At 36.7% G+C, this 22,357-nt stretch overlaps 1 protein-coding gene across 1 annotated transcript; it reads left to right on the top strand.

Annotated features, from left to right (window-relative positions):
* Nucleotides 1–1,918: 1,918 nt before the first annotated feature.
* On the top strand, nucleotides 1,919–21,600 carry LOC129001453 (IWS1-like protein). Its single transcript, XM_054428742.1, has 12 exons — nucleotides 1,919–2,109; nucleotides 5,214–6,473; nucleotides 10,262–10,330; nucleotides 11,014–11,195; nucleotides 11,685–11,881; nucleotides 12,722–12,869; nucleotides 13,104–13,166; nucleotides 14,796–14,945; nucleotides 15,916–16,078; nucleotides 17,802–17,925; nucleotides 18,483–18,594; nucleotides 21,211–21,600. Exons 1-12 carry the CDS (start codon nucleotides 2,094–2,096, stop codon nucleotides 21,331–21,333), a joined length of 2,607 nt encoding a protein of 868 aa, XP_054284717.1. The 5' UTR covers nucleotides 1,919–2,093; the 3' UTR covers nucleotides 21,334–21,600.
* Nucleotides 21,601–22,357: the final 757 nt, after the last annotated feature.

The following is a 22,357-nucleotide window of genomic DNA, read 5'->3' as shown; positions in this document are numbered from 1 at the left end:
GAGCGAGTTCATGTTATATTGTTTTTGTCATACTGCAATAAAAACAGTCGTCTATACGTTGCAGGTCTAAAGTAGCATTTTTACTCTCTAGGGAGTAAAAATAGTTTTTAGCCTCTATGGAGTAAACATCAGCTGTTGTCAACTCAGTTGTAAATTTGAATAGTAAACGATTGCATGTATCTAAAATATGTATCGATTCGTGCTTCGTAATCATTTTAACCTAAAAAGTCTACAGTCTCTTCCCATATCATTTTAGTATTTTAGATACGTTAATCTAATTGCCACAAACATTCCCCACACTCCGCACTGCTACCCTTTACTACTTCTTTCTCCATTTCCTATGTCGTGGGCATGCTTCCATCCCTTCTCATGGCATTTCAGCTTTGCAGATACAAATGGTTTCCAGTTCCCACATTCCATACTGCTCACCTTACTACTTCCTTCACCTCTTCCTACGTCGTGAACCTGTTTCCCTCTCTTCCCATAGCATTTTAGGATTGCAGATACCTTAATCTAATCGTCATAAACAGTTCCCACAGTCCGGACTGCTTGCCTTGACTACTTCCTTCACCACTTCCTACGTCGCAGACCTGTTTTCCTCCCTTCCCATAGCATTTTAGGATTGCAGATACCGTAATCTAATCGTCACAAACAGTTTCCACAGTCCGGACTGCTTGCCTTGACTACTTCCTTCACCACTTCCTACGTCACGGACATGTTTCCCTCCCTTCCCATAGCATCATAGGATTGCAGATACCTTAATCTAATCGTCATAAACTGTTCCCAAACTGCGGACAGCTCGCCTTGACTACTTCCTTCACCACTTCCTACATCGCGGACCTGCTTTTCTCCCTTCCCATAGAATTTTTGGATTGCAGATACCTTAATCTAATCGTCATAAACAGTTCCCACACTCCGGATAGCTCGCCTCGACTACTTACTTCACCAATTCCTACGTCACGTACCTGTTTCCCTCCCCTCCCATAGCATCATAGGATTGCAAATACCTTAATCTTATGTTCATAAACAGTTCCCACGTCCCGAACAGCTCGCCTTTACTACTTCCTTCACCACTTCCCACGTCACGGACCTGTTTCCTTCCATTCCAAAAGCATTTTAGGATTGCAGATGTCTCAATCTAATCGTCACAAACAGTTCCCACAGTACGGACTGCTTGCCTTTACTACTTCCTTCACCACTTCCCACGTCACGGACCTGTTTTCATCCCTTCCCATGATAGCATTTTAGGATTGCAGATACCTTAATCTAATCGTCATAAACAGTTTCCACACTCCATACTGCTACCTTTACTACTTCCTGCACCACTTCCTACGTCACGGACCCAAGCTAGTGTCGTCATTTGATTATATGTATTATCCATACCGTTTTGTCCTAATATCTGTGGAATAATGCTATCAGCTATTTCCTTATTTACTGCATTCAAAAGTCAACAGCTGATCATATGTCTTTGTTTATGTGTCAAATACTGCTTCCATAAGGATTACATTGAAACTTTGAGACCCAGTGGGGCGGATTCCTGAGAGACTATTTTAACGCCATATAGATGTTGGCACTCACCAATATGGTCTTTATCACCATGCAAAATTTCAAAACGATTGATTCAGCCGTCTAGGAGGAGTTTGCGTATTACGAAATGCACAAGAGTCGACGTATAAGAGCTTCGCTCGCTTCGCTCGCTCCGCTCAAAAAATCCGTACTCAATCCCAATCCAATCCAGTCCTAATTGGAATCGGCTTTATCTGGTCATGTCAGCCCAGCCAGTCAGTCAGCCAAATAGCCAATCAATGGTAGGTAATGGTGCCCGTGGGCCGTTAGCTCAGTGGCCGTGGCACGGTGTTTCGTTTTCGGGTTTTCTTTTCTCTGCTCTTTGAGACTGTTCTACTGTTGAATCAAAGAAAGTTGAAATTGAAAGCTTTTAGCTTAGCTTAGGCGAAGGCTCAAGTCAAGATTACTTATTACTTGATCTGTATCTATTTTCAGTAGATATTGTTATTCACTTGTAACACCAAGAATCTTCTTTTAAGAGCCTGCCTGAAAGTTAATTATTCCATCACATTTACGGAAGCTGCAAAATGAATTCCATTGAAGGTAGGACCAATGTAGAAAATGTAGTCAAGGCTAGTTTTAGGTTACTGTCAGAATTTCCTTTTGTTCACAGATAAAGTAACATATTGTAACATTATGTCGAGTAGTAATGGTTTATTTTGATTACCAACCCTTACTTATTTAAGTTATTTAGGCTAGCCTATTTTCCAACAGCATAACTTAGCCACTTTACAAGGAAAAAAAACATTCACAACTTGAGATGACAGAAATAAATAGGCCTAGGCCTAGTATGTAGGCCTAAATAGTTACAGTAACAAAAATAGTGAACAGTAACAAATGATTAGTAACAATATACATATATATATATTATACATGTAACTTATTATACACCTATCTTAATAAATGGCTCAGTGCATCATTATAACTTGTGTGAACCTGGCAATAACTCTGCAATTAGTAGTGTGCGCGCCTTAAAAAATCCATTGCTGGCCGTTTTCCAGAAAAATATGGCCGCGAACCACATTACCGATAACAGAGGACACTCTCTAACCAGGGTGTCTACCAACCGGGAAATCCGGGAAAACCGGGAATTGTACTTAAATTTTTACTGGCCATGAAATGTACGGGAATTGTCCTTAAATGCCAGACCATGTCCTTAAATTTTTAATGGGCCATAATTTTATTGATCGCTAGTTGGTTAGGAGCACATAAAAGGTTTATGAGATGTTTGTTTACATTTTCATAATTTATTACTAGAGTAATTATGCAATAAAAATCCCATTAACAATCTTAAACTCATTAATATTTTATCTCGACAATCAAAGTCAAGTACTTCCAAGAACTGTTGACTCAGCAGCTAGCTCATAAAAGTTGTATCACTTTTATTCCTTTACAACTTCTTTTTTTATTACTAGGGTAATTATTATTAGATCCCAAACCTATTTTATCGTGAAAATAATAGCTTTATAATGGCTGTTAAATTTCACTTATTACTTGTACTTTCGGCTTGAAGATTCAATTTGCCTCGGCCAGTGCCTAGTGCCATAAAACTGTTTATGGTTTCATATTAAATATGTAAATAATCTACAGTCTTATTTTGTAAGTTAACCCCTTTTTTATGGACATTTTATCTTTCAATTGACAAAACCACAAGCATTGTTGTTTGCATTAATGTTTTATCACTATGTAGGCCTGCTTGGTTTCAAATTATGTCATTGCATTTTCTGTATCTTTGTCTTATATTGTTGGCTATTCAGGTTTCAATGTTTTTTGTTTCCCATATAGCCTATTTATTTATTGAAGTTGTATGCTTTAAGCAATCTAAATCTTATGAACTAGAATGATGATAGGGACTTTGCTGCTATTATAACCTCATTGTTTGTTACTCAGTTTATAGGCCCTCCTAAATAATTAGGTCTAGGCCTGGGTATTTTGATTCTTGAAAGAGCTGTAAAATATATTAAGAAAATGTAATTGAGCCTAAGATAAACAACTAATGATTGCTATGTGTCGATATTAACTTTGAAAATGAAAATACAATAATCCTACTCTGTGCTTATTGCTTATTAATAGCCGCTTACCATTCCTTGATTTTGTACTAAGAATTGAGTAACAATATGCATTAAAGATTTTTTTTTCAAAAGTAGTCGAGAACCTAACGTTGTGCCAGGGCGAATCATGCCAAATTAATCGGCCTGGATCGGATAAGCTATGTTATGAATTTTACGTGACTGATGGAGATATTTGTCAATGATTGCGTTTCTCTGTTACACTATAAAAGCTTTACCTAAAGTATAGGTAGGCTTATGTTTGTTTACTTTCAATAAATTTCTATTTTGTAATTTTTAACTCTTGTCTATTATTATTTACTTTTCTCTCTGGTACAACTACAGTGAATAACAAGATTAATACAGTTTGACAAATCAGGAAAATTATTCGGTAGGCCTAATGACACCGACAAAGGTTACGTCAAAGTGTCCTTAAATGTACGGGAATTGTCCATGAATTTTTTATCCAGAATGTAGTAGACACCCTGTCTAACGGACATCACAGTATCAATATCATGTACCTGGGTAGTATTTTTACCACCTTAATCCAAATAACAGGTACTTACAGTTTCTTAACGCTCCGAGTGTTAAGCGTCGCGTAATCAACGCACAACACACCCGCCGTGGTGTTATGCGTCACTTTTGCGATACACAAACATCGTTTACGGCGAAGACCCTGGGTCTGACTGAATCAGATTGAACTGGATCGAGATTGGTATCGTTAATTTTGGCAGATTCTTAGCTTTCTCCTGATGTCTGTTTCTAGACGCTTTTCATTTTAGTTCCGAAAATATTGTAGCATTATAAGAAGATTTTGAAGGGCTGGTTGATGATCCTGAAGAAGCAGGTAGTGATATTGATGTAAATCATCGGCCAGACTCCTAGCTATGGTTAGGCTATGCATTCTTAGCTAGGTACCGGCAACGCTAAATGTAGGTACGAAATCTGTTTTCCACCCATAACTTGTTTATTTGCAAATTTACTTCCTTAGGCCTACATTATTATATTTTCGTAATCCTTGTAAAATTTAGGACAAAGTGGCTAGCCTATTTTAAAATATTTGTAGACTTATAAATTATAAACATTTATTGAGCGCAAACATAAATTTTTTTCATTTATTTTATAATTTTTGAGAAATGTTAAACCCCACACTTGTAAAATTGTAGAAACATTTTTTTGTAATGTTTTATATAGGTATTACATTGAAGCCCATAATTTCCCAAACAAAATGATATATTAAACAGTATACTTTACATTGTTTTTTTAAGTTTCTAAGATAAGTTACATTTTAATGAAACCCTACAATTGTGCAATAAATGGGTGGACATTAATACCATTACTATGGTGCTAAAAACATGCTCTATAGGCTAATAATTCTGTATCCAAACAGGTAGGCTACACACACACATATGGTTGTATAATATATTTTTTTTATCTTTGATTAACCTACCAAGATAATACGAAGATTTATGGAAAAATTATATGCAAAGTAACTTTTATTTAGCCCAAAAGTGTGATGTCAGTGTTATATTCTAAAAGATTTGATTTCAACAATAAGTTAGGCATACTTTTTAGATTTGTTTTTTTTTTCTGATTTAGATACACCGATGAGTCCAACACAAGAAGATCAAGGAGAAGCAAGTGATGATGATAGACAGTCTGTGGTTTCAACATCGTCCAGAAGATCTCGTGCTTCAAACAAATCAGGCTCCGCATCCCCAGCAGCAAATAGATCCAGGTCGAATTCTGGGTCATATGGTGGTTCCCAGGCATCGAAGTCCAAGTCTCGCTCTCCTTCTGGTCCAAGATCCCCATCTCCAGCACATTCACAGTCAAACGCAGGTTCAAGACACTCTTCAAGATCATCAAGTGTTACGTCTCGTCAATCACGTTCAAAGTCCAGAGAGAGATCTGTATCTCCAGTGAAGAGGAATTCAAAGGATAAAGAACGTTCAAAGTCAAGATCACGTTCTCGATCTGTATCCAGAGCTAAATCAGGATCTCGTTCTCGATCCGTTTCACCAGCAAGATCAAGGCCACAATCAAGAGCCAGGTCTGGTTCACGATCTAGATCTGTATCTCGCGCAAAATCAGACTCAAGATCTCGATCTGGGTCTAGAGCTAAATCAGGTTCTAGATCTCGTTCAGGTTCACGAGCTAAATCAGGTTCAAGATCTCGATCAGGCTCACGAGCAAAATCTGGTTCAAGATCTAGATCAGGTTCACCTGCTGGCTTGAGATCGGCATCTAGAGCTAAATCAGGTTCAAGATCTCGGTCTGGTTCACGAGTCAAATCAGGTTCAAGATCTCGGTCAGGTTCTCGAGCAAAATCAGGTTCAAGATCTCGTTCAGGTTCACGAGCTAAATCAGGTTCAAGATCTCGATCAGGCTCACGAGCAAAATCTGGCTCAAGATCTCGATCAGGCTCACGAGCAAAATCTGGTTCTAGATCTAGATCAGGCTCACGAGCAAAATCTGGTTCTAGATCTAGATCTGGTTCTAGATCACGATCTGGTTCACGGGTAAAATCCAGGTCAAGATCAAGATCTCCAAGAGCAAAATCTGGTTCAAGATCAAGATCAGGATCACGAGCAAAATCTGGATCCAGATCACGGTCAGGATCAAGAGCTAAGTCTCGATCAAGATCAGGATCACGAGCTAAATCAGGTTCCAGGTCACGTTCCGGTTCAAGAGCTAGATCACGATCAGGATCAAGGGATAAATTAAGGTCAAGATCTGGATCCAGAGCTAAGTCAGGTTCAAGATCAAGATCGGTGTCCAGAGCCAGATCCCGTTCCCGATCAAGATCCAGATCTGGTAGTAGATCTCGTTCAGATTCTCGAGCAAGAAGCGATGAAGGTAAGTTAACTTTTACTTAATTAAAAATACTGAATTGCAAGCTGGGATTAGTAAAAAGAAAACTTAAATTTTTTTTAGATTTTGTAAGCAAAAACAGTACAGAGATTGGTTAGTTCAAAATTTGAAGTAGGCTAAACCCTATTGATTTAAATTGCTATAGCCTACTATCCTTATTTTTTTTAATTAACACAAGCTGTTTGCCCATCCTAGACGTACGGGAATTGAGTGGTCCATGAATTAAAACATGTGGTCATTGTTATTTGCCCAAACTTTTTTCAAAAAGTTTAGTAGTAAAATAATTTCCATAAGCTTTCTTTTGAAGTGAATCGTATACATCAATGGTTATAGAATCTTACTTATTTCCTATAATCAATGACAAAATCACAGAGTAAATAAACTAACCTCATAGTTATAGAATATTTTTATATTCAACCAGCTGTTAGTTAAAACACATTATATTGCACTAAAAAACCTAAAGATTTTAAAGACTGCAAAAAAAAAAAAAAATTAGAACATCTAGGCCTAGTATTTTATTATGTAGCCTATATTTAAATAATCTCTCATCCTCTTAACGAATAAATGAACGTATGAATGATTATAGCATTACACATAGTATAAATAAGTCAACCCTGCGTATGTAATTTCATTTTCATCCAAATGCTGAATTTATGTCGAAAACGCTGAATGTTTACAATACAGCTGTTACGCTAGGCAAATGGTTTTATAACAAAAGCTAGAGTAGAATGTTAGCGTCGACTGCTAAACTTTAAAAAAATTAAAACCTAATTTGTGAAAAACTGAAACCCTAAACTAAAATAATGGCTTCGACATTCCCTAGTTCTCAAAATTATCTTTTTTTCAACACAAAAATCATGAAAATCTGTTAGGTGGTTGATTCAGAATCATGAAATAAAGCAAACCCTGTCACGTTTTAATATATATACAGGGTGTCTACCAGTCGGGAATTCCGGGAAATTCGGGAAAAAGTCGGGGATTTTGAAAGGTCGGGAAAAGTCGTGAAAAAGTCATGAATTTCGGCCGAAAGTCGGGAATAATCTAACCTTTCAAAATTAGGGATGAACGGGTCCCAAAACTTTAAAACAAATTCTGGATCTTATATTCCTGATCATTGGGACGGGATTACATTGAAGGGGTGTGGGATGAATCGAAAATGCATCGGAATTCCAATTTGATTCAGTGATGATCAAAATAACAATTTGAATCATGGGCATTCAGTATCCATATACGTTATTGAATCAGTATCCAAATAAGTTTTTGAATCAGTATCCATACTTTATTGAATCAGTATCCATATACGTTTTTGATTCAGTATAAATATACGTTTTTGAATCAGTATCCATGTGTTATTGAGTCAGTATCCAAATACGTTTTTGAATCAGTATCCATACATTTTTGAGTCAGTATCTATATACGTTATTGAATCAGTATCCAAATACGTTTTTGAATCAGTATCCATATACGTTATTGAATCATTATCCAAATACCTTTTTGAATCAGTGTCCATACGTTATTGAATCAGTATCCATATACGTAGTTGACTGTTACATTGATAGTGTTACTTTGACTATCAGTATCCATATAACTTATTGACATTATTCAAATGATTGACATTAATTATATAAGTTATTCACTGAGACATTGCTTAGCCATACAAGTTATTACCCTCCAAGTACATGGCATACACTGAAACATTGCTTAGCCATACAAGTTATTACCATCCAAGTACATGGCATACACTGAGACATTGCTTAGCCATACAAGTTATTGCCATCCACGTACATGGCATACACTGAGACATTGCTTAGCCATACAAGTTATTACCATCCAAGTACATGGCATACACTGAGACATTGCTTAGCCATACAAGTTATTGCCATCCACGTACATGGCATACACTGAGACATTGCTTAGCCATACGTTATTGCCATCCACGTACATGGCATACACTGAGACATTGCTTAGCCATACAAGTTATTACCATCCAAGTACATGGCATACACTGAGACATTGCTTAGCCATACAGGTTATTGCCATCCACGTACATGGCATACACTGAGACATTGCTTAGCCATACAGGTTATTGCCATCCACGTACATTTCATACACTGAGAAGACATTGCTTAGCCATACAGGTTATTGCCATCCAAGTACATGGCATACACTGAGACATTACTTAGTCATACAGGTTATTGCCATCCACGTACATGGCATACACTGAGACATTGCTTAGCCATACAGGTTATTGCCATCCAAGTACATGGCATACACTGAGACATTGCTTAGCCATACAGGTTATTGCCATCCAAGTACATGGCATACACTGAGACATTGCTTAGCCATACAGGTTATTGCCATCCACGTACATGGCATACACTGAGACATTGCTTAGCCATACAGGTTATTGCCATCCACGTACATTTCATACACTGAGAAGACATTGCTTAGCCATACAGGTTATTGCCATCCAAGTACATGGCATACACTGAGACATTGCTTAGTCATACAGGTTATTGCCATCCACGTACATGGCATACACTGAGACATTGCTTAGCCATACAGGTTATTGCCATCCAAGTACATGGCATACACTGAGACATTGCTTCGCCATTCATGTTATTGCCATCCAAGTACATGGCATACACTGAGACATTGCTTCGCCATACCGGTTATTGCCATACAAGAAGTTATGTATACCTTGTAGTTCTGATTCTATCCTCTTATTTTATCAATGTAAACCAATTGAAAGATTCAGTATTTAAATCTTACAAAGGTTTTAATTTGTTTACACCCAAACATATCTTTATTTATAATCAATAAAATAAAATAGGTAACATGCTTAACAACATGATGCTGCAAGTAAAAATTATGAAATAGGCAAGAAGCTCACTGATATTTCCAGAAATACTGGTTCTTCTAATGTATGATTGAAAACAGATATTGTACTCCACTGACAAGTATGAATAGAAAAATTCCATGTTGCTTCGAATCGAGTTACATCAACATTTTTTTAAATCGAATAGTTGCTTTGAATTGAAATGTTTTGCTGCTTCACACACCCCTACATTTAATACGGGATTTTCTCGGCATGTGATTTGTTTCGATCGTCAGTGATTTTGCTGTGTCGCGAGTGATCGCGAGACGGAAAAAGGTGTAGTAACATGGAGAACGGACCCAGTTTTTGGTCGGGATTTATATAAAAATGGTAATGAAAAGTCGGGAAAAAGTCGGGAATTCCATTTGAGAAATCTGGTAGACACCCTGATATATGATTGTTTTTGAGGCCCATATGGTAGACTAGTGAAACTGCAGCTTGTAGAGTTTAAACATTGGGATTGATGGAACTACAGTAAAACCTCGCCAACTCTCGACAGTCAGCAGCTGACACATCTTGCTGGCTTTGTCTTACTAAATAATTGTGTTTGACTTTTCAAGTTTTAATTGTTGAATATTCCAACATTCTTCAGAAATCGTTTACTCAGTATTTAAAAATACTCATGTAGGCTATGTAATAAATTTATATGCAATAATAATTAGTCCGTTTTGGTATTTTATTTATTAAAAATGTTCCCATGTACATTTATTAAAATGTACCCATTAAAAATGTCAAAGTTCTGCATTGCTTGACAATCGAGTTAGTGAGGTTTACTGTAGGTATTTTGTACAACACTATTTTATCTGCCGTATTTAGGATGGAATCATTCTATACCTATCATAACCTTGTTCTTCATATTCTTAATGTGTTCTTTTTGTGTTGTTTGTACAAACAGAGGTAATTGAAGAACGCCGATCAGTTGTAGACAGTGAATCAGAAGATGAAAACAAGAATGATTTGAAAGGTAATTAATTTTTTTCATTTATTTTATGCTAAATCTACTGTATTAAAACAAAACATCTAGCCTATTCCTCTTTTAAAAAGAATACTATATCACTTCTTAAGAAATATAAACAGTACATCATTGCTATTTGTCTAATAAAGTAGACCGTAAGTATTAAAAAAATATATATATATATAAAAAACGCAATAGGCCGATGTAATTTACAATTTCCATATTTTTTTTGTATCTTTACATGCACTGCAGTATTTCTCTCAAAACAGACACTTTTTGTGTTGTGCTGTATGTCAAAAGTTGCTGGCATTAAAAATATGCACTTATTTTCGAAAGCAAGGAGGGAAGCATCCGACCATACATTAACTAGTTCAGTTGTTTATACTGAGTATTTAAAGGCTTGGAACCTTTCCAGGCAAGTTTGGCAGGGATGGGGTTGTTCAAAAAATATTGCAAGCAATCGGTTGAAGTGGGTCGGAAATATAGCCTGATCTGGATGGATTTTTAGTTCTACTTTAGCTGTATTTTTGCTATCCTCGCAATAACTGCTGTTACAGAAAAGACGTATGTAATCCAATATTTTACATTATTTGGCACTGTCGTCAACATGCTAAATTAACGAGTATCTACTGTACCAAGTGCTTTTTTCCATTTGTGTAGAGCATTGACATCTCTCATGATCCTTTCTATAGAGAATCGAAAGCCAAACAAAAGAAGTATGGAAGACGAGTCAGATGACGAAGCTCGGGTGGCTACCAAAGGAAAGAAGAAGAAGTCAGCCGTATTGTCTGAGTCGGAAGATGAGGACGACGGAGGAGAGAAGAGAAAGCGAGCTGTACTTTCTGACTCCGAGGGTGAAGAGGATACTCCAAAGGTGCAGTAGTTTGGTATAGTAACATAGTTATGGAAATACAAAAGATCTTGCAGGTTGGCTGATTATTGGAATCAGCTTGTGATTTTCTACTCGTAACTTATGTAGTCTATTTGAAAATATTATGTGTTTCAAATCTAGAGAACAAAGTAAGCTTTTTTAAAACAAAACATTTTGAACTCGTTTTTAATTTGTAAAAAAAAAACACCAGGGTAAAAGTATTTAAAATATACCTGTGGTAATACTTGGTTATTTTTTAAGTGACTTAATAATATTATTTTAATCTCGTGAGTCTTCAATCAGGGCCTGACGATGATCAGAGTGATTGGTCAAACTTCATATTAGTAACTTCTTTTATGCATATTTATTTAGTAACATCTTTTATGCATATTTGTAAATGTTGACAGAACAAGTTAAAATATGGAAAAGTGTTGAAGACGTATGTTATTCATAATATCATTCAACAGCCATTATATCATCACTGTTTTACAGAAAGCGAAACGAAAGATTGGATCGGACTCAGAAGACGAAGGTGTACAGGAAGAGGGGAGAGGAAGTGAGAAGGAAGAAGAGGGAGAAGAGAAGCCACCAGAAGAAGGGGAAGGGGCAGAAGGCGGGGAAGGCAGAGAGGCAGCCGTGTTGCCTAACATATCTGACGAGGACTCGGATAATGACAGGCCTAGCAACAGGTTAGTCTGGGCTGTCAAACATGTTTAAGTTGAATGGTCATAGTTAACACCCCTGCTGCAGCAATCCTGACTAAACAATTTATGTGCATATCGACCTATGCTTAGTTTTATTATTTTCTACTGACTTCTTGCGAGCGCCCCCCTGAGGAGGTAGCGTATTATAGCATTGAAAAATAATAATAAATTAATCTTTGGACAGCTGTCAATTTTGTCTCGGTTGTCGGTTTGAGTTTGTGTTTGTGGCATTGTATTTTACGAACAAAGACCTTTAATTTTATGTGTATATCAACATATGCTTAAATTTAAGATTTTCTTCTGACTCCTTGCCCCTCTGAGGAAGAAGGATCACGAACAGATTGCATTTTTGGCTTCTGGGGACATAAAACGTAAAACAGGAATCAAGACTGCCAGTTAATTGGGTGCTATGCTTGCTGGACTTGCATGGCTTTTTATTGATGGATATTTTAAACGGGACACTGAAAAGGTGTTGCTCACTTAATAACCACGTCCAAATTGCTATGATATATATGAATAAAAATTGAAATAGGCCTAGTTGGTTTTTGGCGTGTAAAAAAATTGAATAACACGATGATTCAAAACTTTACCAGGACTTTATATTGTGAAAAGATTCTACATTTTGAAAACAGTTTCATTCTTTACTTTATACCATTGAATCTCTTTTACTTACATGATTGTGCAACAGCCAAACATAAGTAATACTTGTGACAATGTCCATTACCGTTTAATCCCATGATCTATAATGTTTAATTTACTCAAACAGTGTTTGAGGTAAGTTGTGTGTGAAGTTTGTCATTGTCATAGTTTTGCTTCTATTCGTAGGGACGCTGGCGCTTCTGACTTTGAGTTGATGCTTTTGAAGAAGAAGGAGGAAAGCTCAAAACGCAGGAAAAGGAAAGACATTGACCTCATTAATGATAATGATGACATCATCGCTCAATTATTATCGGACATGAAAAATGCTGCTGAGGTAAACCGTCTTTGTTTTTAGGTTGTGTTTCAATGTTGATGTTTATTTAAATGACTCCCAACTTGAATTTAATTGTATCATTCTAATTCCTTGAAAGTCAGCCGTGTGTGGATGATAATTTTTTCCCTGTATTTTATGATTACTATAGAATGGTTTTAAAACTAAATTTGGTCTCTAGTATATTTTTTCAAACTTGCTAGTAAATTTTTTTTAAATCAAATGCTTGCATTACAGGAGGACCGCAAGTTGAATCAATTAGGAAAGCCAGCAATCAACAAAATCGCAATGTTGCCCAAGGTAAGTGGCTTATCTCACTAGATCTGTTAGACCGTAACACTTAGGCTATTTTTGCAGGGGTTTAAAATGCATTGTGACGTTGGTTCTAACTATTATTATTTGGACGTTACCAACTTTTCTTGTGGAATTCCTCCAGAAACGTTGTGTAGTTTTAAACACAAGAAACGTTGGAAACGTCCAAATAATAATAGTATCCTAATACTTATTTTTAGAAGAATATTAAAATGTTATGAGATCATTTTAAGTAATTTGAAAATTTATATTTTTAATACTCACACTTGTACAAATGTAAAATATCATGTTTTGGGTGAATCAACCACTTGAAAACATTGAGCCAAATCAATCAAGCAAAGAATATCGAAGCAAAGTTGAACCGATATAGTGCAAGAACTAACTGTAATGATAATTTAAACATCACACCAAATTTTAATGATGCTTCCGGATCCGATCCCATCCTCAGGTGAGAAAGAACCCAAATTAGCAGTCAAAATCAACCTCAAACTACAAAACATCCTGTACCGTAAACACTTTTACTAATCGAGACAGAAAATGTCACCAATATCCTCTTAAATGACCAAAAATCAACTTTAAGCAATGAAGTGTACTGATATATTTGTAGTGGAAGGACAAACCGATGATATTGCTGCATTAGTTTCTCAGTCTGCCACAACCTCACCTTAGATTTCTGTGAGGATAGCAGGCTTACCTGAATGGTCCAATTTGGTCACAGAAACACATACCATATACTATACCCAAATATACAGGGTGGTAAAAAAGTCCCTGGACAGTTGAATATTTAAAAAAATAATGCAGATAGAGCTATAATACTTGGTACAAAGTTACAGGGCATAAAACTCTATTTTAACACATATTCAGTGATCCAATAACCCTTCAGGGGGACGGCCCACAAGGAGTCGGAAGAAAATCTTAAACGGAAGCATAGGTCAATATGCACATCAAATTAAAGGTCTTTTTTTGTAGAATACAATGGCGCAAACCGCACTTCAAAAGGTTGATCCTGCGCAAAATGACAGTTGTTCAAAGATTCATTTAATTTACATTGCTATTATACGCTTACTCCTCAGGGGCACAGCCCTAAGAATCGGAAGAAAATTGTTAACGTAAGCATAGGTCGATATGCACATCAAATTAAAGGTCTTCACTAGTAGATTACGATGCCGTAAATTCAAGCTCAAAAGAATGCCTGAGTAAAAAATGGCAGTCGTTCAAAGATTCAAAATGGCGGATTCAAGAAATCTTTGAACATCTGCCATTTTGCGCAGGATCAACCTTTTGAAGTGCGGTTTGCGGCATTGTATTCTACAAAAAAAGACCTTTAATTTGATGTGCATATTGACCTATGCTTCCGTTTAAGATTTTCTTCTGACTCCTTGTGGGCCGTCCCCCTGAAGGGTTATTGGATCACTGAATATGTGTTAAAATAGAGTTTTATGCCCTGTAACTTTGTACCAAGTATTATAGCTCTATCTGCATTATTTTTTTAAATATTCAACTGTCCAGGGACTTTTTTACCACCCTGTAGATTTTTTACTGTCACTAACAGCATTTTCAATTATAGAAGGTATGAGTTGAAGAGATTTTGTCTTCCTAATGTTTGGCTTGCCACAGGTAATGAGTCAACTGAAGAAGCACGATCTTCAGCTGGCCTTCATCGAGCACAATGTGCTGAGCGTGCTGACAGATTGGCTTGCTCCTATGCCAGACAGGAGTCTGCCTTCGCTGAGAATTAGGGATAGTGTTCTGCGATTGCTGAAGGAGGTGAGTCAGTGACTCAAATATACAATGACTGCTGAGTCATTGAGTGAAACAATCATATGGGTCTGTAACAGTGTAAAGAGAAATTTCTTACAGCTGTTTTTCAAACTTTGTGTATCATAAATTAGTTATACAATATACATTTAGTAAATTTAGAAACTTCCCCAAAATCAACAAAAACTTTGTGTAAGACAGATTACTTCTTTATCTCTACTTTAAATTTTCTAAAAAATATACGCTAGGTCCTATTTCATTATTAGGCTGTAGACTTATCTTCTGATCATTTTTATATCAACAAATCAACACCCAAGAATTTTTCAAAGGTTTATTGCAGACATTTTCCATCACAGTGGTAAAATAAACGATATACAACGTTTCGGAATCTTGAATCTGATCTTGTCCTCAGGTGAAAAAACTTAACTAGGCTAACACATTAAACCTAAGACCTAGAGCCTAAGAAATTATTTAGTAAAGATGGCTTTCGGCCAGATTTTTGGGATTTTTTGTTGAGTAGGATGAACGACAGGATTACTTTACTGATAGAGAAAAAACTAGCTGAAAGCATGTTACATAGCAATCAATTTTTTCTGGCCTACAACTATAATAGTTTCCAATAACGCAAAGCTCAATGTGTTTTCCTGTGTGTGTTTCATACGTACTTTTAACTATTTTATCAGTAAAGTAAGCCTAATGTTCGTGTTCTCCAGGAGCAAATTCTCAGTACCAAAGTAAGCTGCCTCATCTTATCATTCTTCCAAATGCGCCCAGTTTGGAGAAAGCCAGAAATAAATTGTTTACTACAATGACGAGGCTAGAGAGCCCGACCAATTTAGTGCAAAGTGAACCAAATTATATATTTTCCCTCTTAGTCTGTGATTATGAGGTTTTTATTACATTTAAATAAATAATCTAATTCTTCGAAAACTTTTGTTATTTAAATTGGTTGTTGTTGCTAATTGTGTATATTTCCCAGTTCCCACGAGTAGACCAGTCAACGTTGAAACACTCTGGGATTGGTAAAGCTGTAATGTATCTGTACAAACACCCCAAAGAGACTAAGGAGAACAAAGACTTGGCTGGACGGTTGATCAATGAATGGGTCAGACCTATCTTCAACCTATCTACAGACTTTAAAGGTAGGCCTAATTAATGTGTTACTATTTTGTCCTCTTTCCAATGTCATCCTATGAGATTTGGTGCCTAGATTTAGAATTGGTCATGGAGAAATTTCACATTTCGTGAATTTTAATTTATAATTTATTGCTGGTTGGACCTGATTTGTATAAAATGTTTATGCAGTAGAATGCTACTTCAGAGTTCCATGTATCTCGGAATTTTGAATGCCCTGGAGTTTCTTAAATTGTCCTGGAGTTTCATAAATTGTCTTGAAACTTTCAATGAATTTTTACCTCACAGAATTTCTTTCTCAAAATGTAGATTTTTGTTTTGTCAGATTTAAGTTATTAGTTTCATATTGCAAACCAATGTCTACAATGTAGTTTGTTAGCTTGTAGTTGGCTATTACAGTAGACTCCCTCTTATCCGGACACCTTTTAACTGGACATCGGTTTAACCGAACTACACTTGATGGAAATGACATCTCTTTAACCGGACAATTTTTATCAGCACATCAGAATAACCGGATTAGATCGGCAGGAAGTGGGTGGTATTGAAACGACTGTTCTCGTGGGAAAGATTTGAAACCAGTGATTACGTGTAAATACAATGCTCTCCTAAATTTAAGTCAAATACTGTATACAGTATGCATTTAAATGGTCCGTTTTAACAAGTTTTTGGGGACGTCGGTTTACTGGAAAAACTGTTATCCGGACTGGTCGAAAACCATTCATTGAATCCAGAAAGATACCTCAATTGACTTTTTGACTTACATAATGGATTTAATTGATCCCAAGTACAATAATGTTTAAAGCTGTAAATTAAAATAACCATCATCTAGGTCAGGAACCTGGAGATTCTATGGCTATTAAATCATACTCGAGTTTTGATTACCGGGAAAAATACCTTAAATCAGTGTTGTATAAGACTGGGAAGCTTACATTTTTAAATCATCGTCACCAATAGCCTAATCGAGGACTCCACTCTTTAAAGGGCATTTCGATGACTTTTGGAATCAAGTAAATAATCACAACTGCAGTGGGTGATCTACTTGAGTTTTGGTAACCGGGAAAAATACCTTAAATCAGTGTTGTAAAAGACTGGGAAACTTAAATTTTTAAATCATCATCACCAATAGCCTACAATCGAGGTTCCCACTCATTAATGGCGTTTAGATGGCTGTTGTATCAAGTAAATAATCACAACTAACTGTAGTGGGTGATTGCGGGTGTTGCTGCGATCCCGGAAGACCGTTACAATTTCGTTGTGATCGTTACGTTGTTTATTTCTGCTAAACTCGCTTTTCCAATATGTCACTTTCGTTTTTGACTCACCACTATTGCGCTGCCATCATTAGACCATAACTTACCTCCAACAGGCCTATGAGCCTTATCTGGCCTGAAGTAGCCTAGACATGTTGTCTCCATTTCCCGAGTATCCCCAATCTCTTTCAACAGCAAAAAAGCAATGCTCCACACTAGTTTAAGTTTAGTTTAGTTAGAGTTTAAACTAGTTCTAACCTACAAAACAATAGATCCCTCACTTTGACACTCCATTCCCACCAACTTATACTACTCAAATCAAATCCATGTGGCCCTGCGGCACCCTTTATTATTACACATTACACATAAAGTATCCCCTGAAATGACTCAGAAGGTCCACGGCAGTCCCCAGAAAACAGTTTATTTGTGTTTGTAAACACCCTGTATTATCTTGTTTGTGACCTTGTATGATGTTGTGCAGCGATGAGTAGAGAAGAGAGACATCAGCGAGATCTGGAACAGATGCCGGAGAAACGACGAGGCTCTGTAGACGAACCTTCCCCCACCAAGAAGGACCTCAACAAGGCCATCACTGGCGAGGGAACGTGAGTATTATCTGCTGTTTACTCAATGGGGTTTTTGAATGTCCTTGTAGGTCAAAAGAAATGTCTTCTAAACACTACTCGGTGTACTTACACTTATACTATAATAAAAAACATGAATACACACAATTTGTTCCATTGACATTCAATTTCAACCAGTCATACTAGTCAGTGGGAGGATGAAACATTTAACTTGAGTTTCTAAGTAAAAAAGAAAAACAGTTAGTGTTAGTTGAGTTTAAGGCTGTGATGACTCGTCAAATTCAAGAGTCAATGTAAGATCTTAAACATATAATTTATATAGGCCTACTATCTTGTAAATTATAGTAGAGGTGTAAATTAATTATGTTGAAGATGTATTTCAATCCGTTAATTTGCACCCACATATATTTTAAATGCTAATCAAGAAGTTATGAAGTAGGCTACTCAGATAAAAGTAGATATTTTAAATTTGTTGTTGAGTTCTACCAATGCTGTTCTTTTCATCTCAATTTTTTGACAAGTAATCAAAATGTAAATTGAAAGACAACAAGTTTGTTTTATGCATATTTTTGTTGCAGTATTTTACGCCCTGGAGACAAAGGTTGGGTTGGAAGAGCCAGAGTTCCAATCCCTTCCAACAAGGATTACGTCGTCAGGCCCAAGTGGAAGAGTGATGTAGACATGAGCAAAGTAAGTAAACTATAGAGGGCAACTTGCTCAGTTGTTGTGTACTTAACTTAAATACAAGAGTTGGTTTGCGATCTGACAAACTAATTACATTTCTAACTATGTGTTCTGTAACAGAACGGACTGCATGTTTGGTTCTCTTTTAGTAGTAGGCCTATATTCAAAATGATCACATGCCAACAATTTTGTGGAATTGGCATTGACTATTGGATGCCGAAGTAGACATCCCATCTATATGGATCAGCTGTTGCCAATTTTGTATTGTAGGGATGGACGGGTCCCAAAATTTCGGGAATTTTTCGGGAAAAAAATATTCCCGATTATCGGGACGGGATTACATTTGACTCGGGAATTTTTCGGGACGGGATTTGGTCCGATCGTCGGCAATTTTTCCGCTTCGCGAGTGCCGATAACGCCGTTATTGCTAGCGATAGGTCTGCGAACGCAGGAGGCGAAGTCATTTCGACGATTACGCCGTGACCGCGGAGTCATAACGACGATCGCGCCGTGGCCACGATTATTGGACCGACGATCGCACCGTGACCGCGAGTCATAACGACGATCGGGCTGTGACCGCGGAGTCATACCGACAATCACGCCGTGACCGCGAGTCATACCGACGATCGCGCCGTGACCGCGGAGTCCTACCGACGATCGCGCCGTTACCGCGGAGTCATACTGACGATCATGCCGTGATGGCGAGTCATACCGACGATCACGACGTGACCGCGGAGTCCTACCGACGGTCACGCCGTGACCGCGAGTCATACCGACGATCGCGCCGTGACCGCGGAGTCCTAACGACGATCGCGCTGTGACCGCGGAGTCATACTGACGATCATGCCGTGATGGCGGAGTCATGCTGACGATCGAGCCGTGACCGCGAGTCATGCTGACGATCGCGCCGTGACCGTGGAGTCATACCGACGATAACCCCGTGACCCGCGAGTCACAAGTTTCTATAGGTACCTGTAAAATTGTTACCCATTTTTTGGTTTTTATAGATCAGTGCCACAAATGGTAAAAATTGATTTCGTTTGTCTTTTTTGGTAACTGCAATACAGTACTTTCTTTTTATGTACAGAAAAAAATCCCGTCCCGTCCCGTCCCGAAAATCGGGAAGGAAATAAAAATCCCGTCCCGTCCCGAACTAAAAATTCAATCCCGTCCATCCCTAGAAAAGAACATAGTTGTGTGAGCCAGTCACAGAATGCGCTAGTGCTTACAATTCTATTTTCCACCTTATTTTTGTTGCTGACATTGTTGATGGGTCATACAGTTGCTATAGCTTACAATAAGTCGTTCCATCAGTTTAACTTGGTGAAAAAGTTCTTGTATTCTGTATATATTAGTATTTTAGATCAGCACAATCTTTTGGTGGCTCACATTAACTGCGAAGATTTAGATATTTTAAAAACTGGTAAAAACTTTGGGATGGAACGTCTAGTTTTATCAATAGTAAATGTTCAAAGGCAATATTTAAGTAAATTGAAGTAAATAGTTAAATCTATATTTTAGTCTATTTGTATACATCTATCTAAATTAGTATCAACAATAGAAAGAAAATATATTGCGTTCATACACTTTCATAATGTACTGAGTGATCAACTTGTAGTTTCAGGCAATTATTCCTGTTTTGCAGGTAATATGACACATTACAGATACCTATTTCTTTATGGCTTAAAGTCGCTGGAAAGCCACAGATTTTTATCTAAAGGAATTGGAAGATGACACAAATTAATATTTTTCTGGCTTGAACACTTAAAAATTACATTACCAGAGAATTTCAAATGACAGGTTAACCCATTGTCGCCGACTTACGAGCGTTACTCGTACGGCCGCTGCAGGCCCGGAGGCCGACTTACGAGAGCCGCTCGTGTCACCGCTAGGCAGCGCCATTTTTTATTTAGTTATTATTATTTTTCGCCCTTTTTGCTTCTTCTTACTATTATAATGTTTATAAATATCTTGCTTCTTGATTTGCGTATTTACTCATTTATTTTAGCGAATAACAAACAATTTTGTGTTGCCATGGAAACCACATATCACCAAAAATCAGCTGCGGTAAGGTAAACAAACAATTTTTTTTAAATGTTATTACTTATAAAAGTACACAACTTTTGATTTTTCTACGTAGGGAATCGATCGACCTTTATAATAGTAGTGTTATTTGGTGTCTGGATTAATCTTGGAATTTGTATATCAAGTTTACTTTCAAAATATTGTTCTGAAAATTTTTATTTTTATAATCTTTATATATATATATTTTTTTAGTTTAGAACTTTGACTATCCAATTAACACTTTTCTGTAGACAATTTTACTGTGAACAAAATGGTGAAAGAATTATTAATTTATTACCTAAGGTTTTCTTTCTATAGCAGTTAGAGTAAAAGTCTACAAATTCGGTAAAATTAATTGCCGCCAGAGGGTGCTGCAGGTAGCGGATTAATTCCTTCCCCAATGGGTTAAAATTTCAATGAGATGGTATTGCCAGCAGATTAAAAATGCACCACCCAATTTCGTCTCATAAGGAAATAATTACTCCTGGACTGTAAATTAGAATATTTACAATTTAACTAGCCTATTGTATTTTTATTAAATATTAATTGTTTTTTCAGACTTCAAAGAAACAAGCTAACAGGTTTGAGAAACACTTGAAGAACTTCATTGATACTAAAAGACTCAGCAAAGCTAGGCGAGCAGTGGAAATATCAATTGAAGGTCGTAAAATGTCGTTGTAGTCTGAGATAAGGCTTCAAAGACTTCGGCTCGTCTGTGATAGCTTGACTCAACAACTATTTTCTTGCGTCTTTACACTTTTAAATATATTTTGATTAAAATGTGGAATTTAAAATATATTTTGATTGAAGTCTGGATTTAAGGTGAATTATTATTTCTTATACAATAACTAAGATATTTGTAAAATGTATATTAACGTTTGAAATAATTGTAAGCTTTGTATTGTATGAATAGTCTTAGGCTTAATGTAATGATTTGTTAAAATAAACGTTGTAAATAGAAGCTGACGGTTATTTTCCCCTTTGCTTTTCTGTAAAAAGATATAGATTTTATGTGTTATCCTCAATCCACTTTATCATTTGATGACTAGAGAGAGGGCTTTGGATCTTAACAATTTTAAGAACCAAACAATACTGCTCCGAAACTAATCCATATGTGGACAATCAAATCTGATCCAGAGGTAGTCTGCTGTACTCAAGTCTTCTGGACTAATAAGAATAAGACACTTATTTGTCATTCAGCAAAATTACAAAATTTGCAATAGACATCGTAACATAATTAATGATTTACATGGATTAATTTGCAGCCTTTAATTTAGATACACATCACAGAAAAATCATGGAATGTTTGAAATAAAAAATTAAGCTAGGTCTGAAGAGTCAATTTCAAAATTCATCCGTTGTATAAAATGGATTCAATTCAAACCAGTCATACAATCTATTATGAAATGCTTACTGAGGAGGCATCTTCTAAAAAGTCAATGGTAACTTGTTAAAAAGTTTTACACCTAATTTAACATAATAATTCATTGATTTAGTTAACCTAAACCTTGGTTGATCTAACCTTACATGCATCAGTGAGGCATGTAGGGACGAGAGCTTGCACACTACACGGTTCTGGCGACTGAGAAGAACGGTACCGTCTTGCAGCTGTCTACTGACTTTGAACCAGACAGTTGTCGCACCCAGGCCGTGCGTTAGTGAGGCATGAGGCCTTGCACACTATTCGGTGTTTATTCGGACGTGA

The sequence above is a fragment of the Macrosteles quadrilineatus genome, unplaced genomic scaffold (assembly GCF_028750875.1).
Source record: "Macrosteles quadrilineatus isolate MER2022 unplaced genomic scaffold, UCM_ALF_1.0 Scaffold_8__2_contigs__length_117827958, whole genome shotgun sequence".
NCBI classification, from domain to species: Eukaryota; Metazoa; Arthropoda; class Insecta; order Hemiptera; family Cicadellidae; genus Macrosteles; species Macrosteles quadrilineatus.
Note: the sequence above shows the minus strand (reverse complement) of the source record. Positions and strands in the feature narration are given on the sequence as shown.

Excerpts from the sequence above, each read along its gene's own strand:
- LOC129001453 (XM_054428742.1), top strand. Across the intron at positions 11,196-11,684 it reads GTGAAGAGGATACTCCAAAG|AAAGCGAAACGAAAGATTGG; the intron begins GTGCAGTAGTTT and ends ACTGTTTTACAG. Across the intron at positions 18,595-21,210 it reads GTGATGTAGACATGAGCAAA|ACTTCAAAGAAACAAGCTAA; the intron begins GTAAGTAAACTA and ends TTGTTTTTTCAG.